The sequence below is a fragment of the Cariama cristata genome, unplaced genomic scaffold, assembly GCF_000690535.1.
Source record: "Cariama cristata isolate BGI_N322 unplaced genomic scaffold, ASM69053v1 scaffold39250, whole genome shotgun sequence".
Classification (NCBI taxonomy): Eukaryota; Metazoa; Chordata; class Aves; order Cariamiformes; family Cariamidae; genus Cariama; species Cariama cristata.
In genome coordinates this window covers 15,308-33,398 of record NW_009597108.1, presented here as the reverse complement: position 1 = coordinate 33,398, position 18,091 = coordinate 15,308, and the positions used below count along the sequence as shown (strand labels likewise).

Here is an 18,091-nt window from a genome sequence, read left to right as displayed (position 1 = left end):
TCCTACGAGTGCCCACTCAGGTCTGTATGCAATGACGTTTTTGTCCCAAGCTGTAGAGTTATATGTTTCACTTTTTGCCTTTTGCTGTATTTAGTATAGAGATGGTCAAAACCATTTTTTTCAAAGTTTTTGCAGAAAATGTCAGCATTTGAATACTGCGTTTGTTTCAAAATATTTGAAACGGACAGGTTTTTATTAGAAATATATGTATTTATTTCTGAAATCAGTATTAAATGAGTGGTTACCTACATGTTCTGCACTAGAAGCACAATTTTGCTAAAAAATACACATTTAATAGCATTTTGATCACTTTGAGAAAATGGAAAAAGGCACATTTTTTCCCCAGTACTAGCTTTTTTAAAGCCATTTTTTTTTTCCATGGGGAAAAATGTTATGTTAAAAAATGAGGATCAGTTCTAACTTCTCATTAAGCAGTCAGAGCATGTAAATTTTGATCCCCCCTTGGGCTTTTAAGTCTCTCTCTCTCTCTTTTCTATATTTACATTTAATGCTATAGAGCTAAGTGCGCTCCTCTGCCTGCCCTGACTCTGCAGCCCCTGTGAGACAAGACTGAATTCACAACCCTTGGACAGTGATGTCTCTTCTACATCACAGAACACTTCTGCTCAGCCGCCTGCTTTATTTCAGTGAAGGTGGCTTGTGCCTTTTCTTTGATCGCATCCATGTCCATATTCTGGATGTTCTGCAGCTGTCCCAGGATAGAATCCTTGTCCTCTTCCTCCACCTGATCTTCTGCCACCATCTTCTGAAGGTCTTCTGGCAAGCCCACATCATCTCCAGCCATCTGTATTTGATTCTCATCCAATTCACTCTGATAGAAAAAGCAGAAAATAAAAACAGTACATGAGAGTATTTCTGCTATCCCAGGATCTACCGATGAGTCTCTTTTTAGTTCGTTCATTTGTTTATTTTAGGGAGAACCAAAACATACGCACAGATTTTTCAGCCAAAGTTTTCAGATGCCACTTGTGAATTCAGGGTCTCAGTCAGCCCCCATACGAGACCTAAGATTTTTCAGACAATATCAATTATCTTTCTTTGGAGGGTTTCAATAGTGCCAAAACTGAAGCCCTCAGTGTCACTTGCCATTTTAGAAATCTTTGCCGTATGTGGTAACTGTGGTAACGTGCTGATACTGCAGGAAATCCACTACAAGTTATTTGTATCTACCAAAGACATGCTGCAACGTACTGCCTGGGCTGTCGTCTGTTGCGTGATTTGGTCGATGAAGCAATAGCTTTAGAAAAACTGGGTGGCTACCATTCCCCTATTCATTCGTTGGTGGGTAATTTGAAGTATCAGCACTAAACTGAAGCCTTCCTGAAGAAAGATGCCTTAAACTTAGGAAAGAATTACTGGAAAAAAAGTCCCCCTCTTCCCCAAACCACATCTAAACTATATCTAGGTCTTTGGTTGGCATCTCTGAGCTGTGATGAAGAGCAGGGGCTGCCTGGCACATAATTAGAGCAGCGTTGCAGTGCTGGTAAGTGGGGTAATAGGAGGACTTAGACAACAAAAGAAAGGATGGAGGTTGGGTGTGAGTCTGAGAAAGCAAAAGGAGACAGGAGAAGGAACTGGTTAAGCAATTAAAAGGGCTGAGATGCGGTAAGTGCTACACACACTTGCTTCCTGCCTGCCCGCTGAAACGCTCTATCAGTGGGGCTGTCAATTTTTCAAACAATGGTGATTTTGTTCACGTTTTATGGTGGATTCTGATGGATCCAGAGCTCAGAAGAACAGGATATTTTGACACAGTTCACACATCAAAGATAAGCATTAATGCCTCATTACATCTCCAAAATGAAGCATGACAGCAGCAAAGGCCTGATATGAATAAGCAGCAATGCTGTCAGCAGGAGGTGTTTTTGAGAGTGAGAGGGGTCTTGGGTTTGCATGAATGAATGAATGCAAGAATGAATGGAAGGACGTATATGAGCAATGTCTGTGTAGTCTCAGGCCTTAGCCAGGACCGGCAGACTGGGATGCTTGACTGCATAGCCACTAGTTACTGTTACATATATTTACACAACGTTATGTTTGCAATAACTGTACTTCTCTTTAACCTGATTTCTCCTCATATCTCTTATGAAAATATGGAGAGGTGTGTCATGATCGTTACTACTATGTGGCTAAAATGGGTGAGGACGTCTCTTGACCCCTTTGGATAAAAGGCCGCTGCTATCAGATCTGTGGGAGCTAGAGACAATATCCCAATCGGCAGAAGTATTCTTTATTGATTGTGTGGCAGGAAAAAATGTGTTAAGCCTTTAAGCAGCAAGTGCTGGCTGTCGGAGGAGGAGGCAGCCCTTTTGAAATTCTCCCAAGTAGCAGTAGAGGATGATAAAAGAAGATCGCGGGTTAATTACTGAAAAAAGTCCCCCTAAGCAGACAATCAAATATGTTCTTTTCTTTAGAACTATTTATCATTTCAGACATCATCACTGCACACTACTGTATATTATGTGGCGAGATGCCCATACAGCGTGCACAAAGGCCGCTTTGGTGATGTGAACAATTGTTTGGCACTTTCTTGCACCAAAGCCCCCTGTCCTACTGAAGTCTGAGATGTGATGCACAACACACTTTTGGGTGTTCAAAGTGTTCTCTGACCAAAGAAGAACGTATTCAGATGTAGTCTAAAGCAGTACAATTCTGCCCAAGTCACCTGCCTCTACTCGCTTTAGCCTGTCCTTGAATAGACCTAGTATGAGCTTCAACAGGGTAAGGTCGCTCAACAAGCCAAGAAGCACGTAAGATGTGTGTGGCCTCTTCTCTTTCTTCTGCAGTTTGTGCATCTGGTTCTGTTACTTTGATTTGAAACAGAAATGTAGGATTAAGTTTCTGATTTTGGCTGGGTTTTGGTTTTGTTTTTTTTAAGACTGGTGGAAAGAAGTTAAAACTTGCTTTCTCACAAGGACAGACCAGAAGATTTTTCCCCACAGAATGTTCTTAAAGCTGGGCTAATGCTGCAAGGGTCCAAATGCACAGTGAGCCTGCAGCTCCAAGCGCTCACTTCTGAAAGCCAGGATCAGAAATGTGATGCTGGAAATGCATCGTGTCTGTTAGTTTTGGACAGCAGCTTGCGATCGGTGTGGGCAGGGTGTGCAGAACCCTACTGCCCCAGCACACAAACACACACGGGGACTGCTACTTGCCCAAGGCCAGACATGGCTCTGGCAGTGACAGAGGCACTACCCTGCCTCAGAATACGCTCCGCTTGGGCTACAGAGAGCACCCAAAATAGGCAGACCTAATGGACAGGATGGCTGGGGCCATGGGCTCTAACAAACCCGTACAGAAAGACCCTCTGGACGGGATGGCCTCCCTTCTGATGACTTCAACCCCCATAGTCTCCAGGTCTCTGCAAGTGTTCAGCCACTCTTTTAGGATCTCTGAGAACACAGAAGCAACATCTATTCTAGTAAATTAAATATGCCTGGCACTGGTCTCTTGCCCCAAGGCCAGCTGGCCTGGAACAACCCACTGCGAAGCTATTGAACTCTCTCGCCCTACCAAACAGGGTGGTCCCATCTAACTGCCTGTTGGGAATGCCTGTCCTAACTCCCAAACTGGCCCTGGGAACTGCTTGGGAGAGTGCCCAGGCCAAAACTGGGTCAGACGCTATTCTGACAATTCAACAGAATGGGCGATAGAGTCCTAGTGCCTAGTAATATTCTTTGACCCTGATTGCGCATCTGGTGTAGTCAGACTCAGGTCCATTTTGTTACAGGTGCAATGTAATACAGAGCTCTTTATACATACATGATACGCCGGTGTAAGCAGAAAACAGACAGTCTAAACCTCTGTTTATATGAAGTCTGATTGTAAACAAAAGAGATCAAAGCTGACAGACTAATCCACAGAGGAGCCAAACCATTTTCCAGCATCACTGTGTGATGTACTGCTTTCCTTATGTCTAACTTATCCTGTCATACAATCTACCTATGCCTATACACAGAGTTCCTTAGGCAGGTGAATCCAGACCCGATCCGGGGATTCATCACCTATAAGGCACCAGTTACATACGGAATCAGAAGTCCTCTTGCCTTGACCTGAAGTGGGATTTTTGGTAAGCGGTACAGCAGCCCCATACTGACCTATGCCATCCAAGGGCTGCAGGCACCTCACCAGTAGGTACGAGGAGCCGCAGGCTGGAACCACCAGCCTTCTCCCCCACAAACACCCCCTTGCGCCATTCCCACACGGGGATCGCAGGTTGGCGCACAGGGAAGGTGTGAGGAGGCTGCTTGACCCCCCCAGCTGTCAGGGCCTCGTAGGTACCGCCATGTCATTGCCCAAACTGGCTTCAGGGAGAACCCCCTCAGCCCCCAGGCCCAGAAACCCCACTTCAGCTGGTGCCAGGCCCCCGGTCCTGCCCTAAGCTATGTCACAGCGGTGCCTCGGCCAAGGTGGTCCCCTGCTGAGCCCCGCTTGTTGACTGGTTTCCCAGGACGGACCATGCTTTTCCTTCCCTGACGATCCCTGGGCTGTCTCTGGACGCTGCCGCCAGCCCCAGCTCTGTGGGGCTGTGCCGGGGGGTGAGGGCACTGCTTGTGCTGAGGTCCCCCCATCGCCCCGGCCTGGACCTTCCCAGGGAGCAGTCCTGATCCCGCTGCCTCCTGACAGCCCTTGTGACACCATTTTTCCACAGTGGATCCACAGCTGTTTCACTCTGGCCTATTAAGAAAACATTTAGATCAGCAAAAGAATTCTTCAAACTTAGCAAATGCTTGTTTTCAGATGCTTATCTAAAGCCTGTATGCACGGAAGAGCTTCTCCTGAGACAAGTTCCTCCTCCTGCCTGGTCAGTGCGCGTCCCCTGTGGCACAGCTACAGCTTGTGTAATGGCTGCACACAAGTTAAAAATCCTTTAATTCTGGAATGGCGCTATTCGTTAAATCAAGTCCTAACAATTTTCCCATCACAGCACAACAGAGCAGGAGCTGTCTGAGATTACATGACTACATGTCCCTTTCACGACGAGAAGCTTTCCTTTTTAATGTCTTTAGCAGCACTTGTTATTGAAAAGACACCTGGTTGCATCTGAATACTCTCTCCTTCTAAATATCAGTGAACAAAAAACATCCTGCTGTTCAGTAGCTGAGAATCTTGTAGAGCAGTACCCACAGAAGTGCTTTGACTAGGGGAAGAGATCCACCTGCCTGGAGCAGATGACACAGTCCCTTCCCGAGGTGCTAGAAATTCAGGTATCACAGCACAACCCCCAACACTTGGACATAAGAATGGCACCGATGTGACAGTGCTCTGACAGAGTGGTGGCATGTGAGGTGGCACGGTGGATATGTGCGCAGATCAGTGATGTGAAAGGGGGGGGGGCCCATGGGAAGAGGCTGCCGTGCTGCAGACGAGGTCTTTGGACAGGCTTGTGGTCAGACGTTCCTCTTGCACATCACGGGCACCATCACCTCAAGCCCCTGTGTTTAGATCTTGCAGAAATTAATTGGTTACTGGATCCCAGTTCAGGAAAAAGGCAGTAAGTACGTGAATAAAAGAGTTTGGTGCAGGTTGTTTTAGTTAAAATATTCATTTATATAATTTTAAAAAAATGTTTTGTGTGGAGGTGATGCACTGAATACTCCGAAGGTGAAAAAGTTGTCCATAGATCAAATGTCTCATGGCTAAAAACATCTTTCTGATGACAAACCTAAGTTGACAATTCTGTTAATAGGATTAGGTTCATTAGGGGACTGCTTTCTCTTATAAATCTGGCCCAGATAGCATGGAGCTTTAGATTTTGCACTGAAAAGGGGGCCCTGCCTAGACCTGAATTTCATGCTTTCATTTACAATGTGTGCTAGTGATTGATACTGGTAATATTCAGGCTTTCTATCCCATACTATGCTACCTGAAATGACTTTCATTTTTTCAAAATAATTAATGCATTATCACAGGTCTGAGAGCATTTTGCTGCCATAATGTATCAGAGAGTTGATTTATTTTTTTTTTCCAGGGACATACAGCGTGCACGTAATAATTTCATTTTCTTCCTGTTATAACATATGTTTTCATAAGGGCTGATGAAAAGAAAGCAGACCTTCAACCAAGGCGTGCCATATAGGCAGACATAAATGCAGAAAAACATATCCTGCAAAATTTACTTGAAAACCCTGCAAATCAGCAAAGCTAAGTATATGCTTAATACCTTCTTAGCTGGCTTAGACCTCCTGCCCTACCTTGGAGGCAGGCCTTCAGCTGTTATTACTGAAATGTGACCCCAAAGAGCACTTAATGTATACCAAAGTCAAGATCCTGCTGGAGATGGGGCATGCTCTTGGGTGCTGTGAGGCAGCAGCGCGCTTGTCAGCCGTCACCCAAGGGTGACGGTGGAGATCTGAACACCATCACAGAACTGAATAAAAGCACTGCGGATGGGAGACTTTCAAAGTCACAGCGAGACACCCAGCTCCATTGACTTTTAGTTGAGAGCTGGGCACCTAAGTGCCCTGAAGCCTTTGAAACTCGCCCTTCTTGGGATTTAAAGCTGGGGCCTCGCAGAGTGCGGTGAGGCCGTGGGGAAACCCTGTTCAGTAGCTGGCTCAGCAGATGCCTCCAAAAGGAAAACAAAGCCTAATGATATTTTACTACTCAGCTGCTAATTAAAATGCTGGTGTTTAGAGATTTAGGCCTACAATCCAATCAACCACTTAAAATCTTGTACTTAATTTTTTTTGCATAATTAATCTTTCTGTAATTAAACTCGCCCTCAGGATCTGTTTTCCTCTTTCTTGTCACTACGCTGAGCCTAGAACAAATGGTGTATTGCACCTGACGGATACCGAAGAGCATAGTGGATGATCTGCCCTTGCTCCTTCTGCCTCTGTGCATGGCACCAGTCATGCACTGGCATATATCTGTGTTTCTCCAGGCATCTCCCTTTCTCTTCCAGATGGATATTCTGTCTGGAGGGAATCTGAAGATGCGGTGCATTTCTCTAATCTTCTTGACGCCAGACTATAGCTATGAGTGAGTGCCCACGATTCCCTAACACAACTGCAGGAACAACTATCAACCTTGCACACAGGGAGCAAGGAGATCCTGCGCTTCCAGCAGGCCCTGGGACGGCAGGCGATGCACTCCGTCTGTCTGCTTCACCGGGGGTCTGCCCTGTGGAGCTGAAAGAGCTCAGCACCTTCGGTTTGTCCCAGACGAGCGGGATGCCTTGCAGCTGATCTGTGCAGTTGTGGGAGATAGGCAGGTTTGGAAACGTTAGGCTACATGGTGCAGACACGCGTGTTTCTATAGAGGGACCTGCGGCCATAATAGCAACACCTCTAGGGAGCGAAAAAGAGATCAAAGTCCAGGTAAGTGTGTGACCTTGATAACCATCTGCAAAAGACTCACGGCTAATGATACTTCCATTTAAAGGGGTCATTTGAATGAGGTGTAGCAATACGCCTTCATTTTTGAAGATGGCAAACTGTGCCTTCAGAAAATTTTAGAAGTGAAATGTCCTTACAGAGAGTTTGTTGATCTGAAATGAGCTGTTATACAGACTGTGTTCACTTCAAATCTGCTTGCGAAAGCTTTGTTCAAGACTGACGAGTTGGGAGGGAAAGTAGAGGTAGCTTAATTGAGGTTTCTTCACAGCATTTTTTTCCCTTGCTTTTTCCCCCCCCCAGTACCTGTCTCAAAACATTCTGCCATACTTTTTTAAGATAGCACTTCTCTTTCTTGGAAAGTCAGTTAGCAAGGTTTGGGTTGCAAAACCCATGTTTTCAAAGTTAGAGGAAAATACATTTTTCATCCTTGCTTATGAATGAGGCCTGCCCGACTGGTTAAATACAGATGGTATAATTTTATCTAAGTCACAAGGCTGGTCCGCTTTTCATCCAAACTGTGATTTGCCTTTAGGCTTTAAGCAAAGGCTTGCTCTAAGAGCGGTGCAATTCCACGAAGGGGGCACTAGAGGGCCTTCGGCGGCTCGGGGCCAGACCCAGCGCCAGAGCAGCACGGCCGGAGACCCCGCGACGTGCGCCCTGTGCCTGCAGGACATCGCCGCTTCCCGAGCCTGGGATACTCGTTCGTTTGTAGTTGCTTGGCTGCTGGGTCCTTTCCTTCTGGCATTTCTGATGTTTCAGGGGGAAATTCTTCAAACAGTTCAGCAGAGATGGTTGCAAATGTTTTAGTATTTAGTTGTGCTTGCCACAGAAAATGCATAAACATTCAATTCTGTGGCTTGCAGGTTCTAAGACAGGAATTAAAATTCCTCAGTCATATTTGCCTCTGCTTCCAAGTCATGCCAGATGATGGAATCTAAGGGGCTAGTTGGCTTCGACCGAGCACATGGTGTTAGGGACTGCCAAGCAGCTTGTCGATAGGGGTGATGGCTCTCCAGCACTAGAGAGCATCCCCAGCACCGACTCGTTTAGGAGTTTAGATTTGGCACTAGATTCACAGTGCACTGAGGAAACGGCACAAAAGCCCTTTCACTGGCAAATGGTAGATCTTCTTAAAATGCATCCTCCACAAAGAACCCTTCACATCTGGTTGCTCCTCCTGTCAGGCTGGAGGGGTTGTACTAACCTAGGGCCAGAGGCACCACCAAAAGCCCCTGACAGGAAAGGGAACAAGTGGAACCATTAAGGCCTCTGCTCACAGACAGCCAAACCACATAAGCATCCCCACAGATCTGGATGTAGACATATAAGCCATGTATTAGTTTATTAATTTACTTCGAGGAGAAGGAAAAGGGATAACTGGAGGAGCCATCTGCAAAGGTTCAGCGCTGTGGGACAAGGCGGCAGAGATGACGTGTGTAGAGGTGGCTATAAAGTCAAAGATCAGTCCTTGAAGATAGTGGGAATATGTGGTGGGTTTCAGTAATCTGCTGGGAAAGCCGAAGTTATTGGTGGGCTCTTGAATTTGATATCTGTGGGTGAGACTCCAGAGAGCCAGGACAGGAAACCTGATAAATACCATCTTCAGACCAAGGCTTGCAGAATTTGAGCAGTGCCATCACACTACTTGAGCAGCCCTCAGGGTCTCTCTTGTTAGTGAACGTTACGGAAGCTTTTTTCATGGTGAAACTTTAATAGACCTTAAGTCAACCTAGGATTTCTGCTTCAGTTCAAGAGCCGCCCTGGGCTTTTGGTTCCAGTCTCAAAACCCCACCTCAACCAGCATCATATATTTTGGTTCATCTGAAGTGCCAATTAGGTACAAGAAAACAGGGTAGATCACATTAATGTGAAGGAAATGCTTTTGAACTGAATGCCATTAACCTAAGTTCCACGAAAACACAGCCAGACTTTAATGAGGGAAGTCTGGACAGCGAACACAAAGCCACGGAAACCAAATCGCTAAGAAATCTTGACCAACACTTCCACTCATTTTCTCAAATTCCTTCCAGGTCAAGGATAAGAAAGGATGCAAAATGTCTTTGGTATCTTTAATACCTTTGGCCAGGTTAGATCCTTCCCACTCAGTTCAAAAAGGCAAGAACAAATCATTTCTGTGAGGAGGCCTAATATTGCTAGTTAGGTTTGACAGAAATTTTACACACAAAAACCTGTTTCTGTAGAAAAACATCAGTGTGATATTTTACCACATCAACATTTTGACAACATCAAAAAGCTCCAACTATTTTAAAATAATAGGGTTTTTTGTTTTTTGTTTTTTTTTTTTTTTACAGTCACTATTGGAAATTTTTGTTTCCAGAAAAGAACACCTTTACAAAGTGGTGGGGTTTTATTGAACAGACTTGTTATAAACTTTTCGTTAAAGATACTATGAATAACTTCCCCAAAAAATCCCAGAGAAATTGTCTCCTCCTAAACCCCGCAAAATAATACAATAAAAAGAAATGTTTGCGAAGCTCTTTTCCTCATCTTCGACTACTCCATTAGTAACTTTGGGCGACGGACTGGGTTTTATAGCACGACTTATTTCATCCAACTAGAACCAGTATACAGGTGAATGCTGAGCAGATAAAAACTACAGAAAGTTTTCGGGTAGTTGACGGCCAGTGAAGGACATCGCCTACATCAGGATAAGGGCAGCTGTCAGGTGCCAGGGCCTGTCCGTGCAGCTGTGCAACCTTGCGTTTTTCTTCCTCGCTTCAGGGTAACACATTCCTCCCGTAGAAGATGTGACAGGTGTTTCAGACCCGGACAGTCCCTTCACAATGCTTGTGCTTTTACAAAGCTAAAATCACAAGACTTGACAGCTCCTGGGAAGACTTTTCCCTCAATTTTTCTTTGAGTTGGGTCCTAACAAGGTAGGTGCCTGCAGGCCTCAGGCTGACTCTCGGTTCCCTGCTGTTAGGTTAGCTCTCCGACAGTAACCCTGAGCAATTATGAATTAAGTACCCTGGAGCATTATTAATTTGTTAGCTGAGCGTATTTTGAATGTGTTGAACTCCCTGTTGATAGTTAATTTCATTACTGCTGCTTAATTAAGATAGACTAAAAGGTGGCATGGATCGTTCTCAACCTTGACTAGGGCCATCATCCCAGGATAGAAGGGTCTGGGAAAGGCGAGCCATATACAGCCAGAATATTTTAATTACACTGATATAGTATAATAATCAGACTTCTGTCTACCTAGGCTCACACTCACAGGGGCATATAGGCTCTTAATTTCCTTGAAATCCCCTGGACTCCAGCACCTGTATACCTCTGTAGTTCTGCGCCACAGAGCAGGGACCCAGGCCTTTAGTTAAAGATATCTCAGTTCATCCTATTTGGAAGCTGGGTGATGCGAAAAAGGCCACCAAAACACAAAGACATCCATTTCTTCGTGGGACCGATGAACCAGCAAGCCCCGAGCTCTGCTGACTGCAGGAGACGGAACGAAAAACACAGAGAGAGCACAGATCAGATGGTCGTAACACTGTCTGAAAGGGAAAAGCAACCGGAGAACTCCAGATAACAGCCATTGTTTCCAGGAGGCACTTGCTCAAATAATAAATTTTCAGTGAGTCACTGAAGTCATATTTGACATAACTGTATGTGAAGGACATCTTAATGAAGCTGGAAAAATAAATCTCTTCAGAAATCTTTTGTAAGCAATGAAGGAGTGACCAGGCTAAAAGCGGTTTAATAGCATATAAACCACCACCGTTCTAAGATTAGTTATTCCTGGGAGAACTCACATGACCTTTTAACAATCTATGAATAAGAAGCCTACGCAAACTTGAGTCTCCAAAGACGTTCCAGAAATAAGCTTTTTTCACTGCCTACGTACAGGCAGTGTTCAGGGATGGATGCAACCCAGGTTTTAGCAGAGGGAAGGCTCTCATGGGTATCCCAGGCTATGGGAACACACAGTCTACTTGTCTGTGTCAGGGCAGAAGGAAGCCACTCTTAAAACTTTCCCCCTTTCCAGGTAAATCTACCAAGTCACCAACAGCGACTGGAGAACCTGTGTCGTGCTGCAAACAGTGCAGAGTAACACAGCATAGTAGACTAAACCAAAGAAACATGAGTAATCAGCAGATGAAGTCAATAAATGTTATGCACATACATCATAGAGTAATTCAGTAAGTCCAAGAAACAAAGATCCTGCTCTCTTCTCAGAAGGGCCTGAACCATATTACACAGTCTCTGGAACTATGTAGATCTCTGGGAACTACGTGTAACTCTGCTTAAGACAGCACTGATTATAGCAAAGACAACCCTCCGACCTGCAGTCTCTTGTTCTCCAGGAGAATTTAGTGCCTTCTGGTGCATGCATTTCATCAGCGTAGGGCTTTACAGCACCTGGCAAGAAACCTGCAAGGCCACCAAAATCCCGGTCTGTTCACTCTCCTGTCAGTAAGACCGAGATCCCACTCTGATCTTTCCTGTTCCTTTGCCCCTCACCAGCAGCTTCCCACACATCTTTCCTACATTTCTCCAGTTGAGAGCATCCAGCTGGCAGTGACCAGGGGCCCTATCCAGAAATCCAGGGCCCTCCATGGCCACACTAAGTTCAGATTCAAGCTCAAGTTTGTGAGCACAAAATCAAAGATCGAGTTGTTCTGCTAATGCCAGCTACAGCAGTGGAAGAAGCAGGGTCTTAGAGGGTGGAATGCATCTCACCTGACTTCAGCTATCTGGTCTAAGGTAGCAACCTGACCTCCCTCTGTGAGAGGCATGTGCCACTGCAAGGTGACCCAACTCCACCTTAAACACTTACTTGAAAGTTTAGATAGATGAGGCTGAAGTGCTGGTCTCTTTCCATTGATGACGGGGTACCTAAATGACTTGCTTGGGTTAACTACTAAGTTTTTTAGCAGCTAAATTTAGACGAAATGGATTCTTTACCTTCCTCCATTTTCATTAATCAGAAAAGCACTGGAAAGTACTGATCAGAAAACAAATGGTAGTGACTCAGAGCTGGCAGATGAGTACTAGTAATATAAACAAGCTCTCAAACTGCTAAGAACCACCAAATGCTTCCTCATGGGATATAAATGAGATCTTCAAAAACGCTAACATCTTCACAGTAGTAGCAGTTCAGAGCAGATGCACGATCCAAACCCCTGCATAGGCTACTCTGTCCCATATTACCTCTCTCCTGCCCATGGAAGAAGCTTACGAAACAGCTCCATTTTTTCCAGGCACAGAACCCTGAGTTAATTTCTCTGTGCTGGAGCTAACAGTGCAACCCAGTCTGGACAAAACTGAAAACCACAAGTGGGCTGCACCCACACGCCACAACCAAGTGCCAGAAAGTCAGGGACCAACACAAAGCCTTTCAATGCTCCGAATCACAAATCAGAGCAGAATCACAAATTCCAGGGAGCCCCTAAATGCACAGAAGTAAAAGGTCTCGATACTAATTTGCACCTACAAGTCTTCAGTTACTTCTTCAAAATGAATGGGAAATAATATTCAATATTTAATGGACTTTCCTTCACATCCTACCACAGTTTCTTTTCTTTAATGAGTCTTGGAAGAATTTTCCCCATTTTTTTTTTTTTTTTTTTTTTTTTTTTTAAACTAGAACTAATAATTTTCAGTCTTATGATTAGTCATCCCTTCAGAGCATGCTAATAGATGTGAAAGGCTGGGCTGTCTGGTACAAAAGTCTTATTTCTCTTCTTCCCATCATGTAATTTTTGCCCATATATCTGCTATCTATCTTCAGTAGTTTTTCTTCATTTCCCTTACAGAAATCAGTTACTGATTTGTTGTTCCTTGTATATCTCTTGAAGTTTTTTTTTGAAAATGTCTTCACATTTCCCATCTTCTGAGGTTAAATAACAGACTACATGCCTCAGTAAGTTTGGCAATTCACAGCTTGAAATCCTTTAGAATTCTTGGGTAAATACCCACTGGCCTTGGTGTACTGTACACCATTTAACAACTTCCTCCAACAACACTGAGGTGAGAAAATTGCCCTGATTCACCTCCGTAAAAGAGACTGTCATAGGGAAACCTATCTAGGGACCTTCATAGTGATCCTGCAATTAAAATGAATTCAAAGAATTCACTTAATATTTCTGATGGGGGCTAATCTTCCCCGATGCTTTTGCAGAATCCTTCTCTGGTTCTTGCTCCCTTAGCTTGCTACACTTCCAGCCCACAGTCCTAGAAGAGACACCAGCTTTCTTCATTATAGAAGTATCACCATCTTGTGATGGGAAATAGTTTCCAGAATATTCAAGCTTCAACACTTTTTTTTTAACTTTTCTTTTTTTAATAGGCAAGATCTGTGCGTGTTTAGTACAGGCTTAGTGCTAAAGCCTGCACTTCGATAAACCTTTCACAAACGAGTTCTGAAGTTAAATCCCTGAAAACGTGAAAGATGATCAGAAAATAAAGAGAGGAACAAGTCTTCCCTGTAAACCCAGGAAAACACTTTAAATACAGTAGAGAGCTATCCTTGTTTGTATCCATGTGTTTTTATGTCAGGAAAATACAATCAACCTAGGTGCTAACTATGCTTTCTGTCATGATCCAGAAGCTATTGCAGCTGCTGCCTGCTTTTAACAAACCTCCAGATTTCTCTGTTGCTTGAAGCTTCTGTTATCTATATTTTGGGTTTCCTGGGAATATTTGACAGTGTCAGGAGCACTAAAGAAAAAAGAATGGACAGGTTGCTTGCACTTCTTGGAAGAAGATAGTAAAAATGAGCCTTCAGAAGTTTAGCAGAACTCAAACTTACAGCTTGTAGACGAGCTTTCAGGGACTTTGCTTATTTGCTGTTAGTGTTTTTTTTTTTTTAATCTGGCTCATGTTGCCGAGTTAAGAACGTATACTAACTGTGAGACACGATCAGACCAGATACTCAGCTTGCGTAGTCACCTGTTTCAGATCTGACGGTATAGAGAGGGATTACAAGAATCTTTCTATTAGATTCATCTCCTGAGAAGAGAAAAAAGAGCCTAAAAGAAGTAGTCGCTAGGGAAAACCATGGCTCTGGCCTCCTCTGTTTCTATACGGAGCTGCAGTGGGGACCCCACTAATGACAGCAATTTGCCATTTTCAGAACTCTGCGTTGGTAGTTGGTTTTAGAATTGGCCACGGAACTAGATGAGATGATGACCTACAGGCTTACCTTAGGGAGTCTGTACTTTTCTCTCAGATGAACCCTCAGACAGGCTCGCTCTGCTTTTTTCTGTGCAAATGCTGCATCTCTTTCCATCCTGGAAATCAGAAAAAATGTTTCTTCAAAATACTAATGAAATACGGTCTTTTACACTGAACCAGTTGCTCGACTGCAAAAAGCTACACGCAGGAGTCATTCCCAAAGTCCTGTAACTTGTCCGACAGCCCAAAAGGAGCGATATCAATGAAGCGATGCTAAGGGGCCAGACTTCCTCTACCCCAAGTTTGTTCTCCAAACAGTTCCCTTGAGTCCCATGGAGAATAAAGGATAAGCCAATATTCCCTGTCTGGAGCTTGTACCTGTACTACCTGGTATTGCTCAGTATAATAATGAACCATTCCAATAAGCAGAACAGAAAAGTTACATTTATTCCTTGCCTGTTCCACTGGGGCACTTACTGAGACGTGGCTGCCTGCCAACGCTCCTGTTCTACAGACGTGACACTGTCATAGCATAACAGCACACACACGCACACAGAGGCAGAATGGCCTTTCTGGGTCAGACCAAAAGTTTACCTAACCTAGAGCCCTAGCTCCAACAGCAGACAGTAGCGGACACTTAGAATTTAAGAAGAGGATAAGCATCCTCTAGCAAAACTGCCCAGCTTCCAAAAATTAGTGGTGTGGGGTACTGGAGCTGGAAATTGGCTCTACATCATTGTCTTTGACAGTCCTGGATGGTCTCTGTCACCTATGAATTTTCCTCGTCTTTTCTGCATCCATTTATTGTTTCAGAACATCCTATGGCAATGAATTCCACAGCTTAGCTGTGTGGAAAAGTACTTCTTTCATCTGTGATTTTACAAAATGCTTTCATTAGATTTAAGAACCATTCAGGACAAATTTTTGTTAGATTACTTACGTTTTTATTTGCAAAATGTGTCTCCTCAAAGATTTTTGGTAACATTTGATAACACTCACCTTCACCCCCCCTCCCCTTAATTTTTTTTCCCAGAAGCATTGTCATGGAAATTCTATAGAAATCGATTTTGTTCCAGTATAGGTATTTTGTCACATAAAAGCTACTTGCAAGATGAAATGTTATTTTTCCTCTGCTTCCACAAATGAGTTTTTGGATTTCTCTCTCTCTCTCTCTCTCAAAAGAAGTTCCGATTAACTGGAAGCTGTCTTAAACCTCTTTCAGGCAGTCATTGATGGGAAGATTGGAAAGAGATTTTTGGAGTCCTTCTGGCATACTTTCCCTCTCTTTCTCAACCCCCCTCTTCTGTGGCCCGCTCCCTCCCCGGAGGAGCCGGTAGCGGGTACCGGGCTGTGTCCCCCCCAGGGCAGCGCCTGCGGAGGAGGGGCTGGAGCTTTCCACTTCTCCTGGCTTCATGGGAAGACCTGGCAAAACTCACTCAGCCTGTCTCCCACCTGGGCCCTAGCGTCTGGCCTAATCTTACACCTTTTTGTTCTGGAGGATCTAATTATTCCCTGGAACACGAAGCATTGTAGGAACAGGGAACAGGTACAGGAGCAGTTGCGTGACAGTCAGGAGCCTGTGATGTACAGCACAAACTGGTGGTCTCCTCTTGCTTAAACTCTTGTGATGCAGGAAGCAAACTCTATGCAATCGTGCCGGAGTCTGGCAGCACAAGCCCCCTATTTGTTCCTGCTATTACACGTTATCCTGAGAAACAGCCATCTGTGCATTTTTGTGTGTTTAATCACCACAAGAAAACCCCAACCCAACCCAAAACCTGAGGAGAGCCCAAAGCCAGAGTGGTCGTGCATCAAAGGCCAAACTCTGCCTGAGTATGGCTCCAGCGAGGCACTTGGACTTCTCTGATCTCCACTCTTGTACAGCTGAAAACTGGGTAAAGTCCAGAGAGCCCCGAAACAGATGCTCTGCCCATGACAAAGATTTCTGACGCGCATTTACGTAACCACACCAGTGTGCGCTGTCCTGAGCTCATTTTTTCCCTTTGAAAGTACTTCAGATGTTCCTATTACAGTTCCAAACTGTACTTTCAGAAGTACTCCTGCACCGATTCCTGAATACACTTCAGCATGTAACGGACACATACCTCACTTGGAAACATTACAGAAATAATTCTTTTTCCAAGCATTTTTCCCTATCCCAGGAATCCTGTTTTGCTTCTCAGTCTCAATAAGGCATCCTCCTGCTGGCAGGTGGTTATTTCTCTTTTAAATATCCCTTGACAAAATGCATAGCAAAACATTCTGTATTTTATTCCAGACCAAATGATATCTATTCAAAGTTTTATGATAGAAATGGCTGCTGCTAAATACAGACCTGGATACCTCAAATTCCGTCAGTCATTAACCTTTCACCTATAATCATCTTACATGAAGGATTTACACAACCATTATGTAATTGACCATTAGAGGAACAGATGCATTTGAGATTTAAAAGTCAATCGTTTTATTTATAATTATGCATGATTTGAACTCCTACATGTGAAGTCCTTTATTCTACTTCTGTTTTGATATTTGAACACACAAGTGGTAAAGATTATAATTACAGACAAAATAAAATTGAGATTTTATCAGTTAAAAAGCTCTGCTTTATTTAGTGGATTTTAGAAAAAATAAATGAAATTGCAACTACAGAAAATAACCATCTTAAAACTTTTCTCTAGATAAATATCATCCATTTAATTTAGCACTCATTACTTTTTCAGGTCTGCCATAATAAATGTGGACAAAGAAAAGATCATGTATTGAAAGTGTACTCCACATGGAGCTCTAGGAGAACAAATCATACACATTTTAGAATTAACTCCTGCACTACAGCCAGTTTTGTACCTATGGAAAGATTTGACAGATACGGTAACATCAACTAGGAACGAATCCAGCATATTAAGGCGTGGAGATAGCAGGGAAGCATAGGAGAGAATTGCAGGATGGGGGTGGTGGTGGAGGGGGAACATAATATTTTAGCATTTCTAGTCAGTGAACTTTTATTTCGGAAAGTTTCTTTAGCAAAGATTGGTCTGCTTTAAAAAAAGGGAAGAGAGCTGGATGTTTGGCTTTTTCCTGGGTTATTTTTATCTGCACAAAGTTACAACGAATCAGCCCCATACTGATAATAAGGGAACAGGTACTCACTTCTCCTCAACCACTTGCTTTTGATATTCCTCATACTCCTCTCTGGTCATTCCTGCAGCTGCTGCTGGATCAGAAGGAGTGCTTTCTTCTTTGCTTTCTTCCCCTCCACCTCCAAGTCCCAAATTCTTTACCTGGTTGCTCAACATACTTTTCATTAGAAAGGCCATCTTCTCAAGAAAAAAGGAGCTATAAGCAAACAACTACAAGAAAGTCAAACCAAACCAAAAATGTTTTCAAAACCAACAATTGTAAGCAAGAGAGTTTCTACAGCCACATCAGCTCTTCAAGGGCACAATGCTAGTGAAACGTGAATGCCAAAACCAGTTTGTCAGCCATAATCTGGATTAAAGAGTGAACTTCTTAATATCTAGAGGCAGATGGTTCAGATTACTCCAAAAAATCATTAGATGCAGCTACCTACTTTTTGTATTAATACCTTAAGC

The 18,091-nt window shown here is 43.8% G+C and overlaps 1 protein-coding gene across 1 annotated transcript; it reads right to left on the bottom strand.

Moving 5' to 3' along the window:
* Positions 1 to 604: 604 nt before the first annotated feature.
* CPLX4 (complexin 4) lies at positions 605 to 17,815 on the bottom strand. Its single transcript, XM_009708694.1, has 3 exons — positions 17,649 to 17,815; positions 14,527 to 14,614; positions 605 to 832 (listed from the first exon to the last, which is right to left on the bottom strand). The coding sequence occupies exons 1-3, from the start codon at positions 17,813 to 17,815 to the stop codon at positions 605 to 607; spliced, it is 483 nt and encodes a 160-aa protein (XP_009706996.1).
* Positions 17,816 to 18,091: the final 276 nt, after the last annotated feature.